Here is a 23,526-nt window from a genome sequence, read left to right as displayed (position 1 = left end):
GAGAACATTTCAAGCTTTATCCCAAGACCACTATTTCTCTCTTATTTCTAAGTTATTTACGAGTAAGTGTCTTACTACAATCCGTGAGCACCACTAAATCCCAAAATAACAGCGCCCTGCCAGGTTAGAAGCTTAGGCCTTATGAAATTTCCACAATGACAAGGTAGCAAAATAACATCTGACAAACTAATAGGTATCACCACAACTGGGAGAGGAAGAGAACATGTGCCCTTCTAACCCAAGTATTAACCAGCGTCATTTTTGCCCAGGCAACGTATGTGTATATCAATGGTGGTCTTGCCAAACAGCACTTCCAGCACTCTTGCCCTTCATTCTATCTTGAGAGAGAGGGAAATAAAATTTCAGGCCAAACACAGAAGAAAGGGGAGGCCATACCAAATCAGTGAAAAGTCTATTTTTGAAAAGGCATAACCTGGCAGTAGTCTCAAATCACATTACTCTGCCTACACCCGGGACAAGCTCTAACTCCCAAATGAGGCTCTACTCACATTTCAACTGCAAAGTATGTATTACAAATCTAGAGAAACAGTCCCACAGCCATATTGAACTGTGAGCGCTGTAAGAGCGTTCCTTTAATACGCGGTGGTCTGTCACTTGCTTCTGTCCCATCTTCAGTGATGTGGGGACAAAAATATTTTATGTACAGTTGCTCAAGGATAACAGACAATAATGGAAATGCATGGATGGGGCCAAGCACGGTGGCTCACGCCTGTAATCCCAGCACTTTGGGAGGCTGAGGTGGGTGAATCACTTGAGGTCAGAAGTTCAAGACCAGCCTGGCCAACATGGTTAAACCCTGTCTCCACTGAAAATACAAAAATTAGCCAGATGTGGTGGCAGGTGCCTGTAATTCCAGCTACTCAGGAGGCTGAGGCAGAACCCAGGAGACAAAGGTTGCAGTGAGCCGAGATCATGCCACTGCGCTCCAGCCTGGGCGACAGAGCAAAACTCTATCTCAAAAACAAAGCAGGGGTCGGGGGTTGGGAGGGAGAAATGCATGGATGGGTTTATAACTGGCATAGATCAATTTCTAGTTATTTTACAATTATTGATTAAGGAACTCAGTCTTTGCCAGACAAAAGGCTAAATACCCCCCTTCATAAATCTTGAGAAAAGGCCAAAGAAAAATGAAAACTGGTGTATTCTGGAAAGAGAGCAAGCCAAGACAAGATTATAACCAAGTCAAAGCTAAGAACCGAGTAACAAATGTATCTCCAGAACAGAGCCTGAAAAACTTGCAGTCTTGGCAAGTCCCTCTCACTCGCAGCAGCAACCTTTGTTGCAATCAGAATTGACGGAGGCTTTTTCACTTCAACTAAAAGATTTCTGTCAGGGTGAACATATTTTAATCCGCCGCATGCATTTGTACCATGTCATTTACAAGGACAAAACCAGACTACATCGAGAGTCTGCTTTTGTTGTGTCACTCTATGGGCCCAGTGTACATGTTCCCAAGGCTCACAAAAAAAAATATTCAAAGAGAGGAGAGAGGAGAAGAGAGGACGGGGAAAGCAATATTATAATATTCACAGAGAGCATATGTACAGTTAAGAGATGGAGCTTGGAAGTGGTGATGTGCAAGATGGAGAGATACAGTTAAAATATGCTGCATTCTAAAGGAGAATGTTATTTAGAACTTGTTCTTTTTGATGCCTCCAGGGCTGGAACTGAGCCACTCTCTTTATAATATATTGAGTTCATCAAGGAGGTAAAAAAATAATAATCACTTTGAAGGACCAATACATTCTTCTGTCACCTGTGCATGACAGGGAATGATGGGAAACTTTCTAAAGATGCCACTGTCCATATGCTGAAAATTTCACATGAAGCAAGGAGGTGTTTAGAAAGGAAGAAAAACAATGTCAGAAACGAGCAAGGCAGAAGATCCAATGGTCACATTAAAAATTAACAAACGGGGCCAGGCGTGGTGGCTAATGCCTGTAATCCTAGCACTTTGGGAGGCCTAGGCAGGCAGAACATTGAGGTCAGGAGTTCCGGACCAGCCTGGCCAACATGGTGAAACCCCATCTCTACTAAAATTACAAAAAATTAGCCAGCTGTGGTGGCATGCACCTGTAGTCCCATCTACTCAGGAGGCAGCACGAGAACTGCTTAAACACCAGAGACAGAAGTAGCAGCGAGCCAAAATTGTGCCACCGCACTCTAGCCCGGATGACAGAGTAAGACTCTATCGCCAAAACAAAAAACAAACAAAACAAAAAAAAGAGCCCCAGGCACAGCATCTCACACCTGTCATCCCAGCACTTTGGGAGGCCTAGGCAGGAGGATCGATAGAGCCCAGGAGTTCACAATCGGCCTAAGCAACATAGTGAGACCCCATCTCTACAAAAGATTAAATAAATAAATAAATAAGCCAGACATGGGAGTATACACCTGTAATACCAGGTATTTGGGAGGCTGAGGCAGGAGTATCACTTGAGCCCAGGAAGTCAAGGCCATGGTGAGCTGTGATCGAACCACTATACTCCAGCCTGGGTAACAGAGAAAGACCCAACTTTTAATGATTTGAAGAAAGAAATGGAGAATAACCAAGCATTTGGAAAGATGAATCTTTGTTTAAGCTTAGAGATAGCAAAGGGGTTTAATCCACTATGATGCAAAAATTTGGGTCACTTAATTACTTTTTCCCCACTGGTTCTTTATTTTCTCCCAGTTTTATTCAGGTGTAATTGACAAGTAAAAATAACATATGTTTTAGGTATGCACCATGATGACTTTATATACATATACAATATAAAATGACTACCACAATTAAGTTAATTAACACATCTATCATCTCACACCTGGGTGTGTACAAGTACATGATGCATGCATGTGGTTAAGAACATTTAAGATCCATTCCGCTTGGCAAATTTCAAGTATACAATACAGTTTTATTAAAAATAGTGTAGAACTATAGTTACAATGCTGTACATTCGATCCACAGAACTTATTCATCTATCTTACTACTGAAACTTTGTACGCTTTAACCAAATCTCCCTATTTCTTCCAACCCCCAGCCCCTGGCAACCACCATTCTATTCTTTGCTTCTATGAGTTCAACTTTTCTAGATTCCACATGTAAGTGAGATCACACAGTATTTGTCTTTCTGTATCACGTTTATTTCACTTAGGATAATGCCCTCCAGGTTCACACTCATGTTATTGCCAATTTAAGTTTATTTTCCTAACAAAGCTCTGAGTTTTCATTCTAAGCCAACAAATACGTATTAGCAGAAAGATCCCATGCTCCCATTTCCAAGGAAAGGATCCCTCTCTCAAGTTGACACTTTCAATTTAGTGACTGTCTAAAAGCATTTATGCCTGGCCTGTGACTAAACCACTTCTACTAATCAGAATAAGTATTCAATAACAAAAATCCAATTTAACCAAGAAAATAGAGGCTTTCAACATTAACTGTTTTTCTTTTTCTAAAATGGCCTTTTTTAATAACCAAAGAAAATTAAAATAAGTGTGACTCCTGGAATTGGTAACCTATTCATAAAACAAAATTACTTTATAAAAACTCAATTTATACATATATGGAACTTTGCATTCTGTAAGAACTCCTATATTTAGATATTTATTCATCAAGGTAAGAGACTTGAAAGAGAACTTCATTAACAACCTTGTCCTCATTTTAAAAGATGGAAACAAAGGGCATAAAGACAGGGAAGCAATTTGCCTAAAATTACATGGAGTCATACCTGGAAGGGAAGGGTGGGGGGACAGAGAGAAGGCTATTTCAGATGAAATTATTCTTCAAAAATTGTCTAAGAATAGGAAGAGTTTACTCTCTAACAGTATCTCTAATAGTATTTAAAGATACAACTTGAATGTCTGCTGCATTTTGAAGATATTGGATCTATACAGAAGCTGGTGAAAGCATTTTTAGTTCATGAAAAGAAAATTTCCAAAACAGATTTTTCCTCAACTCACCCACAATATAGAACATTAACCTATAGGTCGGAATCAAACTCTTCACCTCTTATTTGCCCATTCCACTTTCTTCTTACTAAAACTCTAGCAATGACAGCAATAATTCACAAATTGAAGTCAACAGTATTCATCTTAATCTGTTGTTTGCAAAACATGTTTAAAGTGGAGTTTTAAGACACAACAACTATAATGGTTGCAACAGATGATCCTAGAATGTCTCCTGTATCCAGAGGAATAGTTGCTATAAAGAACATTGTTGAAATAATTGACAAAATTAAAATCTGGGTTAAATGTTAAAATAGTCATCAATGCTAAATTTCTTGATTTTGACAACTGGATTTGATTATGTAAGAAACACTAATTTTTAAGAGGCAGAAGTATTAACAGGTAAACTACCCATGCTCAAATGATTCCCCTCCCCCAAATATAGATATAAATATATGTAGGCAGAAATAGAATGATAAAGTGTGGTAAATGTCTGAAAATAGATGAATCAGAGTTAAGCTCTTTGTACTATTCTTACAACATTATTGTAAGCTAAAAATTAATTTCAAAGTAAAAAGTTTAAGAGAGGAATTTTAAAATTCTTATTTCTTACAATGTCTCTGCCTTTACTCTATGCAACACAATTATGCACACACACTCACGTATATAATCTAGCAATGTTAATACTCAGTTTTTATTTTTTGCAATAGTAGACATAAAGTAAAATCAGTTACTAGCTCTTTCCTATCATTCTACCAGAGCTATGAGAAAACAGCTTATTTTTTGGAAAAATATTAATTTTTTAATACATTAGTTAACCTGCTGTCAAGAGAATCATTCTTGGAATTAGAAAGTATAATTGAAGAATATATTAACAATTATACAACTACACCCCCAATTTTTTGTTCCCTTTTTTTTTTTAATTTAAACTTAACAAATCTCAAAAATGGTCAATGGCATAGTTTTTCAAACTCTATTCTGAGCTTGGCTTTACAAACAAACCTACAGAATACCATCCCTTTAAATTTCTCATAAAATTCAATGAAAATACGTAACTGATTGATTTCACGGCATGAGTAAAGTAGACATTGCTAACGTGTATCACATTAACTCCTAAAAATACTCTAGTAGCAAGCCTACCTGTAATCTGAACACGCATCCTCCCAGATTAATGCTTCTTTATTATCCAAAGTAAGAAAAATAACTGAATCATCTCTTACCTCCTCCACAAATAAAGACTTTATGTTAGACATAAAAAAGAGAAAGCCGGGCACGGTGGCTCACACCTGTAATCCCAGCACTTTGGGAAGCCAAGGTGGGCAGATCACAAGGGTCAGGAGTTCGAGACCAGTCTGACCAACCCAGTGAAACCCCATCTTCACTAAAAGTAGAAAACTTAGCTGGGCATGGTGGCACATGCCTGTAATCCCGGCTACTCAGAAAGCTGAGGCAGGAGAATCACTTGAACTCAGCAGGCAGAAGGTTGCAGTGGGCTGAGATCACGCCACTGCACTCCATCCTGGGCAACAGAGCAAGACTCCATCTCAAAACAAAAAAAGAAGAGAAAGTTTTTGCCTTAATATGCTAGTACTCCTTTGAGGCCAAGGAAATGGATAATTGCTACAAACCAGTTCCTTTTGTGTCTATATCAACCACTTCTCCCAAGTATGACAGGCCATAGCAAACTTTCTTTAAATAAGAACATTCAAAAACGGCTTGATGAAAGTATACAAGCAGCATTTCCTTTGACCAGTATCTTCTCTAATACAGGGATTCAGGTAAGAAACTTTTTTTTTAATACTGAAATTTACGGCTTGACATGTCAGAACTTTTTAAATGCAAATGGTTTAGATGGAAATGGTAGTGCTAATATTTTTTATCCATGCTGGTAAACAGATTATTCTTAATCCCCAATAGTATTATGATTGTGCATACATTATTTCACTAAGCAAGAACACACAAGGCCTATTAGAGTGGTTAAGGCTGCCTGCCTCTATGCTGAGTAGGCTCATAATGCCGTGGGTGCGTGGGTGGGTGGGTGGGTGGGTGTGTGTGTGTGTGTTTTACTTTTGTGAGCGTGCATCATATGCATGATGATTAGTTGCTTTTTCTACTTACATCTGCAGTAATTTCTGCTTTGCCCATGTGCCTAAAAGTCCATTCACTCATTCTAATGTAATAAAACAAATACATTACATGTTAAAAACAAACAACAACAAAAAACTAAATTGGCTAAATTGTGCCCAAAATAAGATCACGTAGGCACAGGAGAATAGAGTTTTGACCCTGGCTTTATCTCTGTGCAGCATTTGGTTTCACGGTCTCTTTGAACGTTTGCTGCATCATCTCTAATAGGAATGAATGATAGCTGTCCTACCCATTTCAAACACCCAAGGAGATACTAGAATTAAACGCTCTTAGTTAAATGGGAAAAAAAAAAAAAACCCTAAATCTAAAATCAAATATTGCTTTTACTATGATGCTGGTTATCAACAAAGCTCATAAGCCTCAAGACACTAGATAGAATCACTTTGTGATGCCTTTGGGGTTCAGAGCTATATGGTTCCAGGCAATGAGTTAGCTGTGTTCCTGAGAGTCAAATACGTAACCTACGGTTAGATAAGACAGGATTTAAAATACATGCATACACTGGGCTAAAGAAACTGTAAATGGATGAAGTTTAATTTCTAAACAGAAAATATATATGAGTAGGTTTTATCGTCTCCAATAAAACTGGCCCATGACACTGACTGGTGTTCTTTCTTATCAAGAAAATATTAAACAGAAATCTGGAATTAAATTTACAGTCAGTGTTTGAAACAGACAGAAGGTAAGTATGGAACTTTGTAACCATTTGTCATGGAAGAAGGGGGGAAAGCTAGCTAGAAAACTCTAAATGCTTTATCTAATCAACAAATTTCTATGACAATGAAGACATTTGATAAGTTTACCACAAGTAATCATAAATTATTGGTGCGGATCATTCCACTGTATTTTTTTGAAAATAGCATGGAGCTGTCTAAGTAAATCATATTCTGCCTGCAGCAATGTAGCTTACCTCGAATTATTTCAGAATCATCTAAAATGACTCATTTTTCTATTAAAATGATGAATGGGCTAAATGAGGTATGTAATAAATACTGCAGGTTTGTAAACAGATTCCTGCTCTCTAGAGAATGGAACCCTTACTTCATTTGGTAATTCTGCCCCTTGGTATTTTCAAGAGAAGTCATCCTTGAACTATAGTTAGTAGAGAAAAGAGTAGAGTGAGTCACATTGGAGCAAAACGGCCAATATCTTTATGGTTAAGGGAATAGTTTCAGGGTACATAAAAATAGCTGCCAGCTGCCCTGACCCCCAAATCAGGGCACAGGTCAGAACATTAAGAAACAGAAAAAGCATAACTCAGTGCCATTTAGGAATCACATCTAAGCAATAAAAACAGAGATAGATAAAAGGAATACAGAGCTGGGATATTCGACATTGTGAAAAATTTAACATCCAATAAACAAAAATGAAGCAGGCCTCACTGCACATGGTGTATCACATAGTATATCACGTAATAAACAATACTGCTGTTCAATGTACTACTGACTTCACTAAACTGCAGATCCATGCACAATAGGTTGAAAGCAAGTCACAAAAACTGTATCAGAACTGACAGTTGTGTGACTTGCCATGAAGTCAATCTGGAAAGATCACTGTAAGAATATAAGGAGCTCATCTGCCTTACATTCTCATTCAAAACATAATATGCAAAACATGTACTTGGGATTCTTAAGGACTGACAGACTTGATGATGCTTAACTTTTAATTTGTTACAGGTTATAACAAATACCAAGGGCCATATTTCTTAGCCTCTTTAGTAGGAAATGAGATTATGATGTCAGTTCAATAAAATTCCAAGGTGTTAATGACAGCTCATTTCAGACCAGGCAATGAAGTAAATATGTTCACAATAAATGGGAGGTCATTATAAAAAGATGGGAATATAACCAGCTCTTTGCACCTTAGTTGCCTACAGACTTTTACGCAGTCCTCTCCATATCTCACCTGAACACCCATAATGACCCAAGTGATAGAATGTCAATAAGTTATTATGGCTAACACAGAGGACACCACTCAACAAGAACTGCCCTGAACCAACTGGTTTGCAAAGTAACTTGAAGAATTTTCAAAAGCACACTTAGAAAGAAAATATGATAACACATTCTAAGCAGAGTTGTTCCCCCTAGCTATCTTTAAATATGACTAATTGTTGCCAAAAACATCAATAGCATTCTACTCAACTGTGCTGTCTTCTTTTCCAATCACTGTCAGAAAGGTCAGGCAGTCTAAGACAGTTCTTTGGAGAAAGGCATCACAAGGAAATCAAGGAAATTGCAGTCACACCTACACCATGATCACTGGATAGGCCCCCCAGTTTGGCAGTGAGACCTCCAGGACCAGGACACTCCACTGTTCTCCACATCCAGGTCCCTCAGTATCCGGTCAGCATGATATTGAGCTTTTGGGAGACTATTTGGCGATGTTAAGATCCTAGGTATTTCCAGCCAAGTGCGGTGGCTGACGCCTGTAATCCCAGCACTTTGGGAGGCAAAGGAGGGAGGATCTCCTGAGCCCAAGAGTTTGAGACCAGCCTGGGCAACATGGCAAAGACCTGTTTCTACAAAAAAACAAAATAAAATAAAATAAGCTGGGCATGATAGAACATGACTCCAGTCCCAGCTACTCAGGAAGCTGAGGTGGGAAGTTGAGGCTGCAATGAGCCATGATTCTGCACTGCATTCCAGCCTGGGGAACGAGCAAGATCCTGTCTCAAAAAAAAAAAAAGAAAAGAAAAAAGATCCTAGGCATTTCTGCCAACCTGGATGAAGAAAGGGTGTCTGACAATATACAGCTGAGAAATCTATTCATCTGGGCAAATTTTCAGGATACAAGCAAAGTTTAAATCCGTAATCTCAAGTCCTATTCATTCTTTGGGATCTTAACATACAGCCTGGATGGGCAAACTGAAACAAAACACGTTCCTCCTTTTTCAATACAGTAGCAAACATACCAGAAGCTGCCCTGCTACTCCACAGAAAATGTGGTTCACAATCTCTTCATAAGGTTGTGTCTGCATTCCAGCTAATAATCATAATGCTGCCATAACACACAGGAGGTAGAGGCCACACATGATAACCAAGAGCACAAAGGAGAAAACAGAATCCAAATGCTTTGTCCCAGAAACCCTACTAGCTTTGCTAAGTTCAAATGCACAGGAAGCTCTCACCTGTCATGAGGGATACTCCCCTTTGAATTTCCTGGTAAGCTATTAAGGGAGCAAGAGACAGAAAGAATGGGACTTGTAGACGGATCCCAGAGCCTATTCTCACCAATAACACTGACGCAAATGTCTAATACCTAAATCGCCCAAATCCTTTCAATATAATGTGGAAATGCCATATTTCAATCGCTGTCAAATGCAAAAGCTCAAATTCATTAACTTCATTTTTGGAACTCAAAGCAAACTAACAATACTCTACACATATCCAAATAATTGGAGGTTAGTGTCTAGGGCAAGAAAACTAGCACACAACATAAATAACCAGAGAGAGAGAGTTTTAACAGAGTTTATAATCCAAGTACTAAATTGCACCCAAAAAAGCGAAATTATTTTTTAAATTATCTTTAAATGCCCAATAAAAGAACCCAGGAAACCACTGCTTACACTGCAACTTCAATTACCTGGCTAATTTTAGTGATACTAACAACCCCAAGTGATCACTCTTACTCTTCTCTTACATGAAACTTTTCAGCATAAACCATTTGTCAATCATTTCAAAATTACAACCCCAGTTGTATCCTCTCCCCCTTGAATAGAACCTTCCTTGGACAGCAGTGGTGCTTCCTTTAATTTAGTCATTTTTCTCTATACCCCAGATTCAAAACCTTTTTCTTTTTTACCAAGAAATTTCGACTGTCACAGTTTGAAACACAAACAAAACACAGAACTGAAAGGCACACAGCACAAAATTAATCAATTCTTCTTGATTGCTTCACTGGTGCATTTCAGACAAAAGGCAAACTGGGGATGAAAAGTTACATTTTGGAGAAACAGCCGCTTAAATTTGCAAAAACTAGATTTATGCATTCACCCACCTTTTTATTTTAACTGTTGTTGTTGTTTTTTTTTTTTTTAAACAGTATAAGGTTTTATAAATTCAAAAATTATAGCTTAAGTTGGGACAAAACATACAAGGCAAGAATAACCTTCCCCACAAACCTGACACTTAACTGCAGACTCTGAAGAAAAGCAACCAGATCTAATTCATCTTTCCATCCCCGGTAAGTAGGACCTAGTACACAGTCGGTGTTTAATAAATGTGTGATGAAGGAGAATGCAGAAAGGCACAAAAATATCTAATGATCAGACTAATGTTCTTGCCAAGAGCTGAACAGAACAACAGGTGCAGTATCTTAGGCCAGGACCTTCTTCAGTAATACACTGAAGTCAGATTTCACAATATGCTTAGCCCAAAACACTTTTTACATTGATTGCTAACTTTTGTATTTAAAATGATACAAAGTTGCTGATACTAGAAAGGTCGCTTGCAGTTAGCCTTGATGTTTCTCTCAACCCTTCAAACCTAAAATCCTAGCAATACTACCTCCCAGACAGTTCCTATTCCTCATCTTTTCTCTGCATCCCTGCTTCCATGCCCTAATGCAGGTGTCACCTGTTCTCACCTGGATTAACACAGGGCTTTCTAACTGGTCTCTAGGCTTCCAGCCATTTCCCCCTCTGCTCTTCCCTTCAAACTTCATTAGAGTGTAAGCTAAAAATCAAACCCTAAGCCCCACAACTGAATAAATGGACCCCCTCTTGGCCAAGGGGACCTTAGAGAAACTTAAAAACCGGGTTTTCCACCATAAAGGGATAGGGGGTCAGACATGTCTCTTTATACACCCTCTCTTTTGCAGCTTAGAAACAACCACTGACCAGCATTAATGTTAAAATAAAGACCATAAGACTGACAAAGGAGACTTTTTGTGGCCATCAGGTACCAATAACAAACAGGACCTAGGGCCATGCCAGACAAGGGCTAAGTTATGAACCCCCTGCACACGTGTCACACACACACACACACACACACACACACACTCACACACTTAAAGAATAAGCTACCTTCTAACTACCAAGAGGCTTCTCACTCAGCAACTTCTAGTAGTATCCCACTGTCCCCATGCTTCCATGCTTTTGCCTGCAATACCCGAAGCTGTTTCATCCCACTACTCAACCTTGGGAGCAAATCCTACTCATATTTCAAGATTCAGCTCAGGGGTCCCTTCTCCAGAAAATCTCCTCTGTTTTTCCCACTTCCTCTCCTCCTATTTCCAGGGCTTGGGTAGATTCAATTAGCCATTTATTCAATCAACAAATCTTTACTGACTGCTTACTGTTTGCTCAGCACTGGCATATATTAGGCACTCTATTATGTGTTGAATAAATAAATGCAGACATAGCAATTAGTTAAAAGAAAGACAAAGTCCTGGCTTTCACAAAAGTGAGAATTCTCACAAGACTATAAGTAACATGGCTCTATAAAAGACTTCGCATTTTTAAACATTATTTTAAATGTATCTTTCTTCCACATTTTATTCCTCAAGGACAGGATTTTGTCTTTCATTTACAGATCATTAGTACCTAACAAAGTATTTTTCATACAGTAAGCATTCAATAAAACATTTGTCCAAAGAGTAATGAAACTATCTCACATGTACCTTTATAAACTCCAGAATATTGAAGTAAATATTGCTGTAAGTAAACTGAGACTTATTTTAACATTTAGATTTAAAAAGAAAATACTACATAGTTCTGTGATAACAAGAAATACGTGGCTCATGTCTATGATCCCAACACTCTGGGAGACCAAGGCAGAAGGATCACTTGAGCCAGGAGTTCAAGATCCATAGCAAGACTTTGTCTCTACTTAAATTTTTTTAGATAATAAAAAAATTAAAAATTAAAAAAAATCTAACATTAAACCAGCATAATGTAACCAGACATGAAAAAAGACTGAGTCAACATTTTAAATGGCATTTTAAAAAGAAAATATAATTGCAAAGTCAGAAAAACCAACCTACTATTCTTCAATTTCAAAAAGAGATCTAATGACAGCAAATATGAGATTACACATACAAGATCTTTAAAACACACGTATAATCAAGTTGCATTAACTTTACAAATTCCTTGGTCCTGTCCTTTTAATCAGTCTTCATTCTCTACAGAGAAGCTTTACTGTTCCTAAGAAGCATATTTTGAATATGAGCTGCTTTTAGCATTTTCATGCAGGTAAAATCATTATCAGTAGACTGCCTCTTCCAAAGCCTCTGGATAAAGTCAACTGATTAAAATGCTGGCACCGCTCAGTGCTGAGTAGAGGAAGGGGCTGGTACTCTTCCAGAATCTAGAGTGGGATTAACAGCTTCCCCAGCTAAAGCAATTCTTCCAAAGGGGAAAGTTTTGATCTGATCCTATTTTAAAACTTCAACAACAGGGCCATCGTGACTTTGGCCTTCAAAGAGCTTCAATAAAGCTAGCTGCTAAAACAACTGTGGGAAGAAAAAGCCGGGACTCACATCTAAGGAGACAGAAACCTAAATGTCAGCTGTTAGTGAGCCAGAAAGATGCGGGGGGTGTGAGGTAAGGGGTGGGAATCGTTCTATTTCACAGTCCCAACATCACATCAGCTCCCCTGCCTTCATCCCCGTTCTCCTGAAAGACAACTTTTTAATTACTTCTTATGTGTGAAACCCAATCTTTACTTTCCTGCAGGCTGCAACATTTGAGTTCTAAATAAAGAGGAACCAAGCAATGGCTGGCCATCACTCAAACAGTCTCACATCTTATAATTAAGAATGGCAGCAATACAGGCCCTCCACACACAGGGGCGCAATGCTAACCTCCTTGGGGTGACTTCCACATCAACTATGGGTACTGAAGATGCCACCTCTCCAGCTGGGGACCGAGGAACTAACATATAACAGCAGGCTTGTGAATGCTGTCCAGACCACACAGTACTGGTTTGGAGGGTGGTGGGATGCATAATCTAAAACCCTAAAGCATGTATAAAATACAAACATACGGGGAAGGCAGGAAGAACTTTATACCTCTAAACATTAATGACAGATGACAGAATTAGAGTAATACTGATTTTCTTTGCAATTTTTATATTTTCCAAATGTTCTATATTTTTGTATTAATTTAAGAATTAGTAGAAAACTCAGTGAAATACAACCATTAAAATGCGACCACACAAAAACATATTTATTGATATAAAAACTTTTACCACACGGCCTAAATGTTTTAATGTGAAGGTTATTGTAAGAGTTATATAAAACTGTATATACTACTATCTATGTTCGGAGAAACATAGTTATACATATAAAATGAAATGTTTTATACCAACTTCATGGGAAGGAAATAGGAATAGAAAAACAATGAACCAAAATGTTAACAGTAATTATCTCTGAATTGTGGTGCACTGAGGGGTTTTAGTATCTCTCTGTATTTATTTTCTAATCTTTACCCCATAAATATGTATGTCTTCCATAATAACAAATAACAACAACAATAAAGAGAGAAATCTGGCAAACAAATTGGGAATTACCCAGTAACTAAATGCCACAGGCAGCCATGTTGCTGTGGCCATGGCAGACCAAGCAAATGTCTGGGCAGGAAGGGACTCTTTGAATCAGCTGTCATCCTATGGCATAAATTTTACATTTATTCCCTAAGTGCTCTGAGGCTCTGTTTGGCCAATATTACAACAGATGCTGAAATACAGGAATTGTGAGTAAATAAAGACAGACAATAGACAAGATTCATTAGGTAAAAACGAGAGATCGGACTGCAGATATGCTCTTCCAATCAAAATATGTTGCTTAATATCTTATGTTGAATAACAAATCTTTTGATACTTTCGCATTTTTTTGTGAAAACTTGTTTTATGTCTAAGCCGAGTGTGTGTATACATTTGATGAGTTTTTTGAGTTTTTGAATCTTGCTTGTCTGCATGAACCAAGAGAACAAGACAGTATGTCCAAATTCAGGCAAAAAGAGGTAGAGAAAGGGTGTTTCAAAGATAAGATTCAAAAGGGTAAAAGCTGGGAGGCAAAGGGAAATACCAACCAATGTATTCTTCTGCCCGCTGGAAACTAAGAATTGTGCTGCACCTGTCTCAAACATGAGTGCTATTAACCCCCTCCACTACACTCCTATTCCAAATTCCAAATTTGATGTCTTTACTATGCATGGAAATGACCTTTCAACCACCCACTGACCTGACATTTTTTCAAATTCCTCAAAAAGCCTTCAGCTTAGAGGTACGACAGATGTAATTTTCAGTTGAATTACTCAAAACTTACTGTCTTTAATTCTGAAATTATTCCCCTTTCCCAATGACTGACTTTGCTTCCACCTCTCTTATTCCTTTAGTTCCATTGAATGCATGTACTGTTCTCAGGGCAGCTGCCAGTCAGTCCACTGACATTTCTTTCTTAGTCTACCACCTCTATTCTGGCTTCACTATTTGCCCATGCAGCCTGGACCCCAGATGTGTCACTGAAGAAACTGATTCATTATACATGGACTTCCTTTCATGTTCTTTATTTGCAGCTAGTCATGGGTTAACCTTTCAAAGAAATGACCAAGGTAAAGAATGGGAGAGACTAGAAATTGGCCCTTTTCTTATTAAGTTTTCATGTTTCCCAGTTGCCTATGCGACTAGGAAAATCCCCCTCACTCTTGCATTCAAAGTTCTCTACTCCATAGTCCCATTTTCCCTGTCCAGTAAGTTCCCAACTGTGCTCCAATGAAGATGAAAAGTTCCAAGAAGTTACATCTGGGTTTCTAGGAAGGCTGAAGTAGGAGCTAAGCAGTCAACACTCCAGGTTTTAACCAGAGCAGCTCCACTTTTATCTATTAAATAACAATAAGAAATTGCTTAGTAAATTATCTTGAATACAAAAGACAGAATAGTATCAGCCATTAAAAGCTACATTTCAGAAAAATGTTCAGTGACACAGGAAAATGTTCATGAGGCTTAACACCATATATAGCATTCTCTAAACTTTTCAATATGTAAAAAGCCCAGGAAAAAAATAATCTGGAGGAAAACACACACCAGCGTAAATCATGGTTATATCAGAAAGACAGACAGATTGATGGGTGCCGTTTAAACTTTCTTCTATCTGTTAATAATCCTTTCAAAGACAACAACAACAACAAAAACATGTCTATGTAATCTTTAAAAAGATTAAAAAAATATTTTTCTTTAAAAAAATTCTGTTAGAAAAGACTGTTCCCCAAGGCTCTGGCTCTACATTTCCTCTTCCCTAAACCCCAGAGAGTGGCTGATCAAACCTTACTCACCTATGCCAGAGTTTTCCAGACTAACATCTGGTAGCTGCCAGCAACGAGAGAAAGAAGCCTAGATTGCTGACCCCTGAGGTTTGAAAGGCAATAAAACTAAAGACAAAGGGGAAAAAAAGCAAACAGACCACAATCCTTCAGGCATGAAACATGTGTGTATGTCTGTGTGTTGGTCTTTACTTCAACACTTCCGGAGTTACCTGCCTTTAATGTCCTTGATGGTTAAACCTAAACTGCATGCTACTTGTAAAAGGCAAAAATCAAAATCTGAGCAAAGAGAACATGAATCATATGATCAACACTAAAAGCTGGCACACAGCACTTCGCATTTCCCAAGCATCAGAGATTTCCTTGTAGGCAAGAAAATTTCTCCTACATTTTTAATACTCACCAGGTGCTTTGCCTTAGCGCGTTCCTCCTCACTTGATATCCTCTCCCGAAGGATGGCTCTGGTTAACTGCTCATTGGCAGCAGCCCTCTCTTGGTCTAGCTCTCTGGCTTGCTTTAGTCTGAAGTGACAAGAATTGTCTAAGTTAGAAAAAGTATTTTATTAGTTGACATTATTTTCTATCAAATGAAATAATTAAAAAATAGAAACATATAGCCAAAAGGGTCAACAGCTGAAATCATCTTGGCCCATAATCTATCAAAAAAGCAGGTAAAGAAGTAAATCCCCATGCAGCCTCCACCCAAGCATTTAAAATAACTAAATTCAAATACATGAAGAAGCTTATTAATTTGGCAAACATAACTAAGTTTACAAAGGTCTTCTTATATAAAATTAAAATCTGCTCACCAAAAAAATAAAATCCATCCCGGGTGCTTCTGTTTGGCCTCCGGAAATTTAAGTAATTAACAAATCATTTAGGCCAGGAGCAGTAGCTCACGCCTGTAATCCCAACACTTTGGGAGGGCAAGGCGGGTGGATCCCTTGAGGTCAGGAGTTCGAGACCTGCCTGGCCAACATAGTGAAACCCCATCTCTACTAAAAATACAAAAAGTAGCTGGGCATGGTGGTGTATGCCTATAATCCCAGCAACTTTGGAGGCTGAGGCAGGAGGACTGCTTGATCCTGGGAGGTGGCGGTTGCAGTGATCTGAGATCACGCCACTGCACTCTAGCCTGGCAACAGAGCAAGACTCCATCTCAAAAAAACGACAAAAAAAAGCCATCTACATGACAAATATTTGAAGGTAACCATCACCTGTTCCTCCAGACGTATCTGTTTACTGAATGCACACCAGGCACTGTGCTAGGTATCGAGGACATGGTGATAAAACGGACAGGTCACTGTCCTTGCAGCTGTTACATCACAGCAGAGAAGGCAGCCATTAGGGAACAAATGAGGACAGCTTTCCTCCCAGTATGTTACCCCTATTTTCCAACAATCTTCATAGGCAAATATGGCCACATCTTTCAACTGCAGGGCTTCTCACTTCTGGGATGACTTCAAACTATCTGTTAGCTCCAAACTAAACCTAACACTCCAGACATGGTCTAGCAAAATAAGACAGGAGAACCTGGATCTGTACACAATACTAATTCTATTAATGAAGCATAAGATTGCATTAGATTTGTCAGTAGCCTCGCCACACAATTAGATCATATTCAGTTACAAACCACTAAAACCCCTCATTGTACATGATAAAGATAAATTATTTCGGCACTGATTTTTGCCATAGTGCCTGCCACGTAGAGGCATTCAGCAATCACCAAATCACTGAACATTTCAGTCTAATCTCATGGACAAAGATTTTCTGATTGCCTTTTCTTCTTTGAGAGAATAACCCCACTATGCCAGCATATTCCTGAAGGTATAAGCTATGCTTTAAAAAAGAAAGGTAAAATTGTCATGTTGGTGTAAGTGAAATTCTGAGTGAAATCTACTTTATACATGCAAATGATGAGCACCAAATTCTACTCAGTACTAGCCTATCAAATTTTAGCTTTAGAAAGCTTTCTGAAAAAAACCTAGAGATAAAAATTTTTGTTACTATTTTTAAATTGCTACATCATCCTGATACTCCGGAATTCTCAGAGATCAATTACAAAAAAAAAAAAAAAAAAAAAAAAAAAAAAAAAAAAAAAAAAAAAAAAAAAAAAAAAAAAAAGCACCTTGCAAGATATATTCCAAAGTTACAATGCTCTTCCCCTAAAAATCAAAACTTTGTAGCTTTGTGTCTTAAATAAAAAAAGAGGAATAGAAACAAATTAAAATCTGTACTTCCAAATTCTCTCATGCAAAAGTAACCTTTGGGAAACTTCCTAAGCAGTAAGCATAATGACACTCATACAAATCAAATTTCTCTAAATTATTTCACAAGGACCATACAATAAAATCAGCAATATCAATGATATCAATACATTAACTCCACTGGGTATGTGTAATTGTAAGAGAACAGCAATAATTAGAAGTCACACCACTTCCCTAGAACAGCAGTTCTAAAAGTACAGTCCACAAACCAGCTGCAGTAGCATCAGCTGGGAGCTTGTTAGAAATGCAGCTTCTCAGATACCACCCCGCACTTGCTGAATCAGAAACTCTAGGGATAGTGTCTAGCAAACTATCTTTTCATAAGCCCTCCAGAATTCTGATGCATGCTGAGGTTTGAGACCACAGCCCTTAATTACCGAAATGTACTTTTCCTCAAATAAATCCTGGAGATAAATGAAAGTAACGTCAAAAATGAAGTGGTCCACATGAGAATATTGTGCAAATAACTGCTGAGGTGATCATATCAGATTACAACACTGTGTATTTAAAGATTTTTATGGACATCTTACCTATAAGTAAAAAAGCATTACCTATTTTTACATGTGAGGTGGAAACAAAATCATTTGTGGATCAACTACTGTGGCCAAGCACTACGCTAGGTACTTTACATACATATATAAAATGTTCATTAAAATGCTATTAGTTCATGAACATAAAATGAATTCTGTACAGCTAGATTATCACATCTACCACATTTGGTGTATCTAATTTTAAAGTACTATTTATTTTAACAATTACTACAATTTTTTCCATTTTAGTTTACTTGGTATGACTTAGATCTTAATTACATATGGTGTGCTACATGCTTCAACTTTAAGAAAGACAGGATCATAAGGATTTTGGCAAGTTAGAAAAGCAAAACATGAGCCCAAAAGCCTTCAACGTGATAATAAAAATAAACACACTTAGCTTGTCATGACTGGTACAGATAAGCAAACTCTGGGTCCAAAACAAGGCTCTGTACTTACTATCTAAGTACTTTATTTAACCTCCGCGAGTCCTGTTATTCTCATGAGTAAAATGAATTAGTGTAATACTCCCTTACAGGATTCTATACAAACAAGGATTGTGGAGCAATGCCCATAACATAACATACACTCAACAATGTTAGGTAAGTAGCAGTAATAACAGTACCCACTATGAGGGTAGGAATACAAAGAAAGCAGTGATTTTCCAAAATGAAGGAGACCATCTCCAAATTCACTAACTACAACATCGTTTCCATCATCTTTTCCAATTCTTCACCAGTAAGTTCTGCTTTATTTTTATAATCTCTAAGGACTTCTAAGATCACAAATTGACTCTTCTAACTCCAGCAGCCCTTCCCTTTCACAAGCCGCTTCCTTTCCCTCTTGTCCATAGCTCCGTAAGGACAAGGATTTGGCCTCCTTTTGTTCACTGCTATATCCCCAGTACTTATAAGTGCCTGCCACATACTAAGCCCGCAAGAAAAACTTGTTGATGTATGCATGTATAAATGAATGAATGAATGAACGAATGAATAAATGGCATATTTCCAACCACAAACAAAAAAAAAGGAAAAAAAAACAAACAAACAAAAGGCTATAGTATATAAGAAACAACTAGAGAGACAAACTGTATCCTCCAACGGCCTAGCCACCATGTTAGATGTGACACATACGTGATATAATCCCAGGCTACACTAAATCACCTACAACAGGAGGTGCCACCACAGTCTAGAGTCCCCGCAACATCAACACCTAACTCTATTTGACACCTGGACTGAAAGAGGATTGGCACTGGCACAAACTGACTAAAAAGAATATTATTATCCTTTCTTAATAAATTCATATACCTTCATTCATCCTTACAAATACAACTGCACAAATTCTCAAATGTTTTTAAAGGAATGTCTACAAATTTTAAGAAAAACCTGTTTTTAAGGTTTGCACAGTGACTGTTTAAGAAACCACATTTTTTGTCATCAGGGAGTTTGTCAGGACTCTGAACAAATTCTTACTTGCTATCAACAACTTACCTGTACAACCTAACAAGCCTCCATATAAACATTTTTAAAACTCTATACCTTAAACATATTATTCCGCATTCCACAAAAATTCTTGAAAAAGTTAGTGGCAGGGGATAAATGAAAGAGAGGGGTATTATATTATCTCCCAGGCTGCTACTGTTATAATTTCTACTTGATGGGCACATGTACTTCTACTGTAATCCTGAGATCTCCTACTACAGTACTCAACAAAAACTGTACACTGGAATTCATAAACTTATTCAGTATATAATTATTAGGTGAGAGGGCTACTCTGGTTACTGAGAATAAAGTAGTGAGCAAGAGACACAGTCCCCACCTTCATGGGTCTTGGTTACAAATAACAGATGCGTTATTTTGAAAAAGTTAGGCGGGTATCTATGACACTGCATGGGTGGGACTGGTATTTAACTCAAGCTCTACAGGACATTAACTGAGCAACACGGGGAAGGAGAAAGTGTCTTAGGCAGAGGAAACACCAGTTGGGTCCAGAAGCACCAAGAAAGGATTTCCTTCAGTTAGATTCCTGTGACAGCCTTAGAAGGGTCTCTAAGGCTCGAAATCACCTCTGCAAAAATTTTACTTGCTTTCAAATTCTTTTGGATGACAGAGCTTCAATGGTATACTGACTGAGGTTCAGTTTTGTCCTGTGTCCAAAGATTAGAAGCTTCCAAGTTGTACCATTTCCCACTTATAGCAATAGATTTGAAACTTCAAAATTGTGCTGTTCCCCATTTCCCCAATCCTCCCCTCCAAAATATTACACGGCAATTATTTTCTTCTAAGTTTCCACTTTCACTGATTCCTATAAATCCTTTAATGAGCTACAATGACTTTGCAAAGAAAAACTGCTTATGTTATCAGAAGTCCCCAATTCTTTTCAAAGTTTCCTCTCTGGCCCCTAGGTTTTTTATCACATAGAGCTATGCTGTTCAACGGCCATCTGCAAAGAGTAGATGCCCATGTAGCTGTCAACCAATTTTTCTCTTTTTGAACCAAATGAGACAGCCCTGCCATCTGGGCCTCTCTGAATACTACTGCCCAGATAGTGAAGCTATAAAATCAGAAGCCATGTTGTTTGGGAAACACTTCACTAAGGAGAGAAGCCCAAGGCTCTCACTGATAAGGGAACGCTGGACTTTACATGTAAAGGCAGGACACAAAGTAAGTCTTTCATTATTAACTTGGGTTTCCAAAGATTTAAGAATTATCTCAAAACAAAACTAAACATGCCAAGTATCTTACAGAACACATCCCTTTTTTATTTATTGGCATTTCCCACTTAATATTTTAGATCTCCTGCTCTAATATATTCTACATTAAGCCCCTGATTTAAGTTTCATTTAAATTTCTTTCTTTTAAATACATATCTCTCCTCATTTAAATTCTCTGGAGTTTCAAGCAAAGAAGTAGGAGTTTAGTGTAAACTTTTCTTATTTGCATTAAGTAATTGGATAGCTTGCCTAAGCTTAATGAAACAAATACCAGTCAGTGCTGCCCTTAGACCTCAAGCCCTAGCAACTTAGCTCTTTTCCTCTGTATATTGTCAATCAGGCGAGGGACTTGAGATACACCAGCAAAATTAATTCCTAAAAGCCAGCCAAATCTCCTATAATGAATATTATTACATGTCCTTTTAAATGGGAAAAAAAGTAAACTACTTATAAAACATTCAACTTTCATGGACATCTGGTTCTATATATTTCAGTCTCAAGGTAAAAAGTAGCCATATGACTTTACGCCCAAGAACCTAAAGGTTTTAAGAAAGTAGAAAGAGAATTTTAAAGGTAACTTTAGCAGGGCATTACCATATGGAACTTCATTCGCCTCCATAAGGGAGGCATTACCAGCTTTATTTATTTATTTATTTTTTGAAATAGGGTCTTGCTCTGTTGCCAAGGCTGGAGTGCAGTGGTATGGTCTTGGCTCACTGCAACCTCTGCCTCCCTGACTCAAGCAATCCTCCCACCTCAGCCTCCCGAGTAGTTGGGACCACAGGTGCATCCCACCAAGCCTGGCTGATTTCTGTATTTTTGTAGAGACCAGGTTTCAGCATGTTGTCTAGGCTGGTCTTGAACTGGGCTCATGCAATCCGGCCACCTCAGCCTCCCAAAGTGCTGAAATTACAAGCACGAGCCACCACACCAGCCACTATCTCCATTTTTTTTAACATGAGAAAAACTGAGAAGTACAACAGAGGTGTGAAAGATCCTGATCTGACTTCCAAAGCCATGCTTCTTAAACCTCCTACAGAGTAAACTCCCTTATAGGAATTAAGTTTCCATTATATTACTCACCTTTGTGGTCATGTAAGGACAGTTTTTAAATCTTACACTATTCACAGTTATTTTAAAATAGGCTTTAAAAAAATTTGTTTATACTACATTAAGTCAGAGTTTGCCAGAGTCTACATTATTACCACCCCCTTCCCAAAGTGGTTCGGCTTTCAATGGCCCTAAATGTTTCTTTGAATTTGGATACTGCTCATTTGGCCATCCACAGATACTCAGATTTATCTTCATGTAGGTTGACACATACGTAATTCTATACAATTCTAGCTTAGAAAATTACTTTATAATTTAATATATAAGGCCATATACTATGGAGAGAAAGTTGATAAGAACTTCAGATAATGGGTAAGAATAAATGGGAAACGGAGATTGCTAGAGATAAAGTGATTTGACTAAATTACTTATCTAAAGTTGAACCGTAACCATTATACACAGGCAATATCTACAAGATATTGCAATGCACTTGACTCAGAAGGACTGTTTCAAACACCGAAAGAGAAAAATGGGTGACTACAACCTCAAAGGTCATTTTAATGCTAACGATGAATTTTATTTTAATGCATCATATTTTGTCAGAACCTGCTAAACCGGCATTCGAGCCGACTATTTACTGTCCATTTTTAAACAGAAGAGCTGAGCTGGGTAATTCAATGAAGTAATTATTAGACTATTAAAAATCACGACAAAACAAGTATACAGCTTTCTATTAATAAGACTTGACAGAAATAAGGGAACAGAGAAGGTTCTCAGCTCAAATTGTTTCAAATCCTGGAAGAAAATATATGTGAACTGAGATTCCAAAATAAATGCATGAACATGAATATAGCCATTTTAAATTCATTTTTATTTATTTATTTATTTTTGAGATAGAGTCTCACTGTGTCACCCAGGCTAGAGTGCAGTGGTGTGATCTCAGCTCACTGCAACCTCCACCTCCCAGATTCAAGTGATTCTCCTGCCTCAGTCTCCCAAGGCATGTGCTGCCACGCCCAGCTAATTTTTGTATTTTTAGTAGAGACAGGGTTTCACCGTGTTGGCCAGGCTGGTCTTAAACTCTTGACCTCAGGTGATCTGCCTGCCTCAGCCTCGCAGAGTGCTAGGACTACAGGCATAAGCCACCACACCCGGCCTAAATTCATATATAATATCTGCATGTGTAACAGATAAAGAGTTAGCATTTATTACACTTACTTGTGCCAGATACAGTTCTAAGCATTTGACAGGTATAATTCATGTAATCCTCACAGCATCCCTGTTAAATCAATTATATTTCAAATGAAAAGCTGAGGCTCAGAGAAAGTATGTAATACTGAGGCTTAGAGAACTTGTAAGTACAGCTGACCCTTCAATAACACAGGTTTGGACTGTGTAAAACCACATATGTGAATTTTTTTCAATAAATATATCGAAAATTTTTTTGGAGATTTGTAGCAATTTGATAAAACTCACAGATTAACCACATATCTAGAAATATAAATTTTTTAAAGTATGTCACGAAAGCATAAAATATGTCGATTCTAGTCTATTTTATCATTCACTATCAAAAAACATACACAAATCTATGATAAAAAGTTAAAATTGGCTAGGC

At 37.9% G+C, this 23,526-nt stretch overlaps 1 protein-coding gene across 5 annotated transcripts in view; it reads right to left on the bottom strand.

Annotated features, from left to right (window-relative positions):
- Positions 1-23,526, bottom strand: part of CHCHD3 (coiled-coil-helix-coiled-coil-helix domain containing 3) — a 296,049-nt gene that overhangs the window by 176,336 nt on the left and 96,187 nt on the right. For 4 of the 5 annotated variants that reach the window (XM_017532527.2, XM_017532528.2, XM_017532524.2 and 1 more), the window contains exon 4: positions 15,756-15,873. The exons of the other annotated variant lie outside the window; for it this stretch is intronic. In XM_017532527.2, coding sequence (XP_017388016.1) covers positions 15,756-15,873 — 118 coding nt within the window. The remainder of the gene's footprint in view (positions 1-15,755; positions 15,874-23,526) is intronic. 5 annotated transcript variants of the gene reach the window in all.

This window comes from Cebus imitator, unplaced genomic scaffold (genome assembly GCF_001604975.1).
Source record: "Cebus imitator isolate Cc_AM_T3 unplaced genomic scaffold, Cebus_imitator-1.0 Scaffold77, whole genome shotgun sequence".
NCBI classification, from domain to species: domain Eukaryota; kingdom Metazoa; phylum Chordata; class Mammalia; order Primates; family Cebidae; genus Cebus; species Cebus imitator.
The sequence above is the reverse complement of the archived record's forward strand: the minus strand, read 5'-3'. Positions and strand labels throughout refer to the sequence as shown.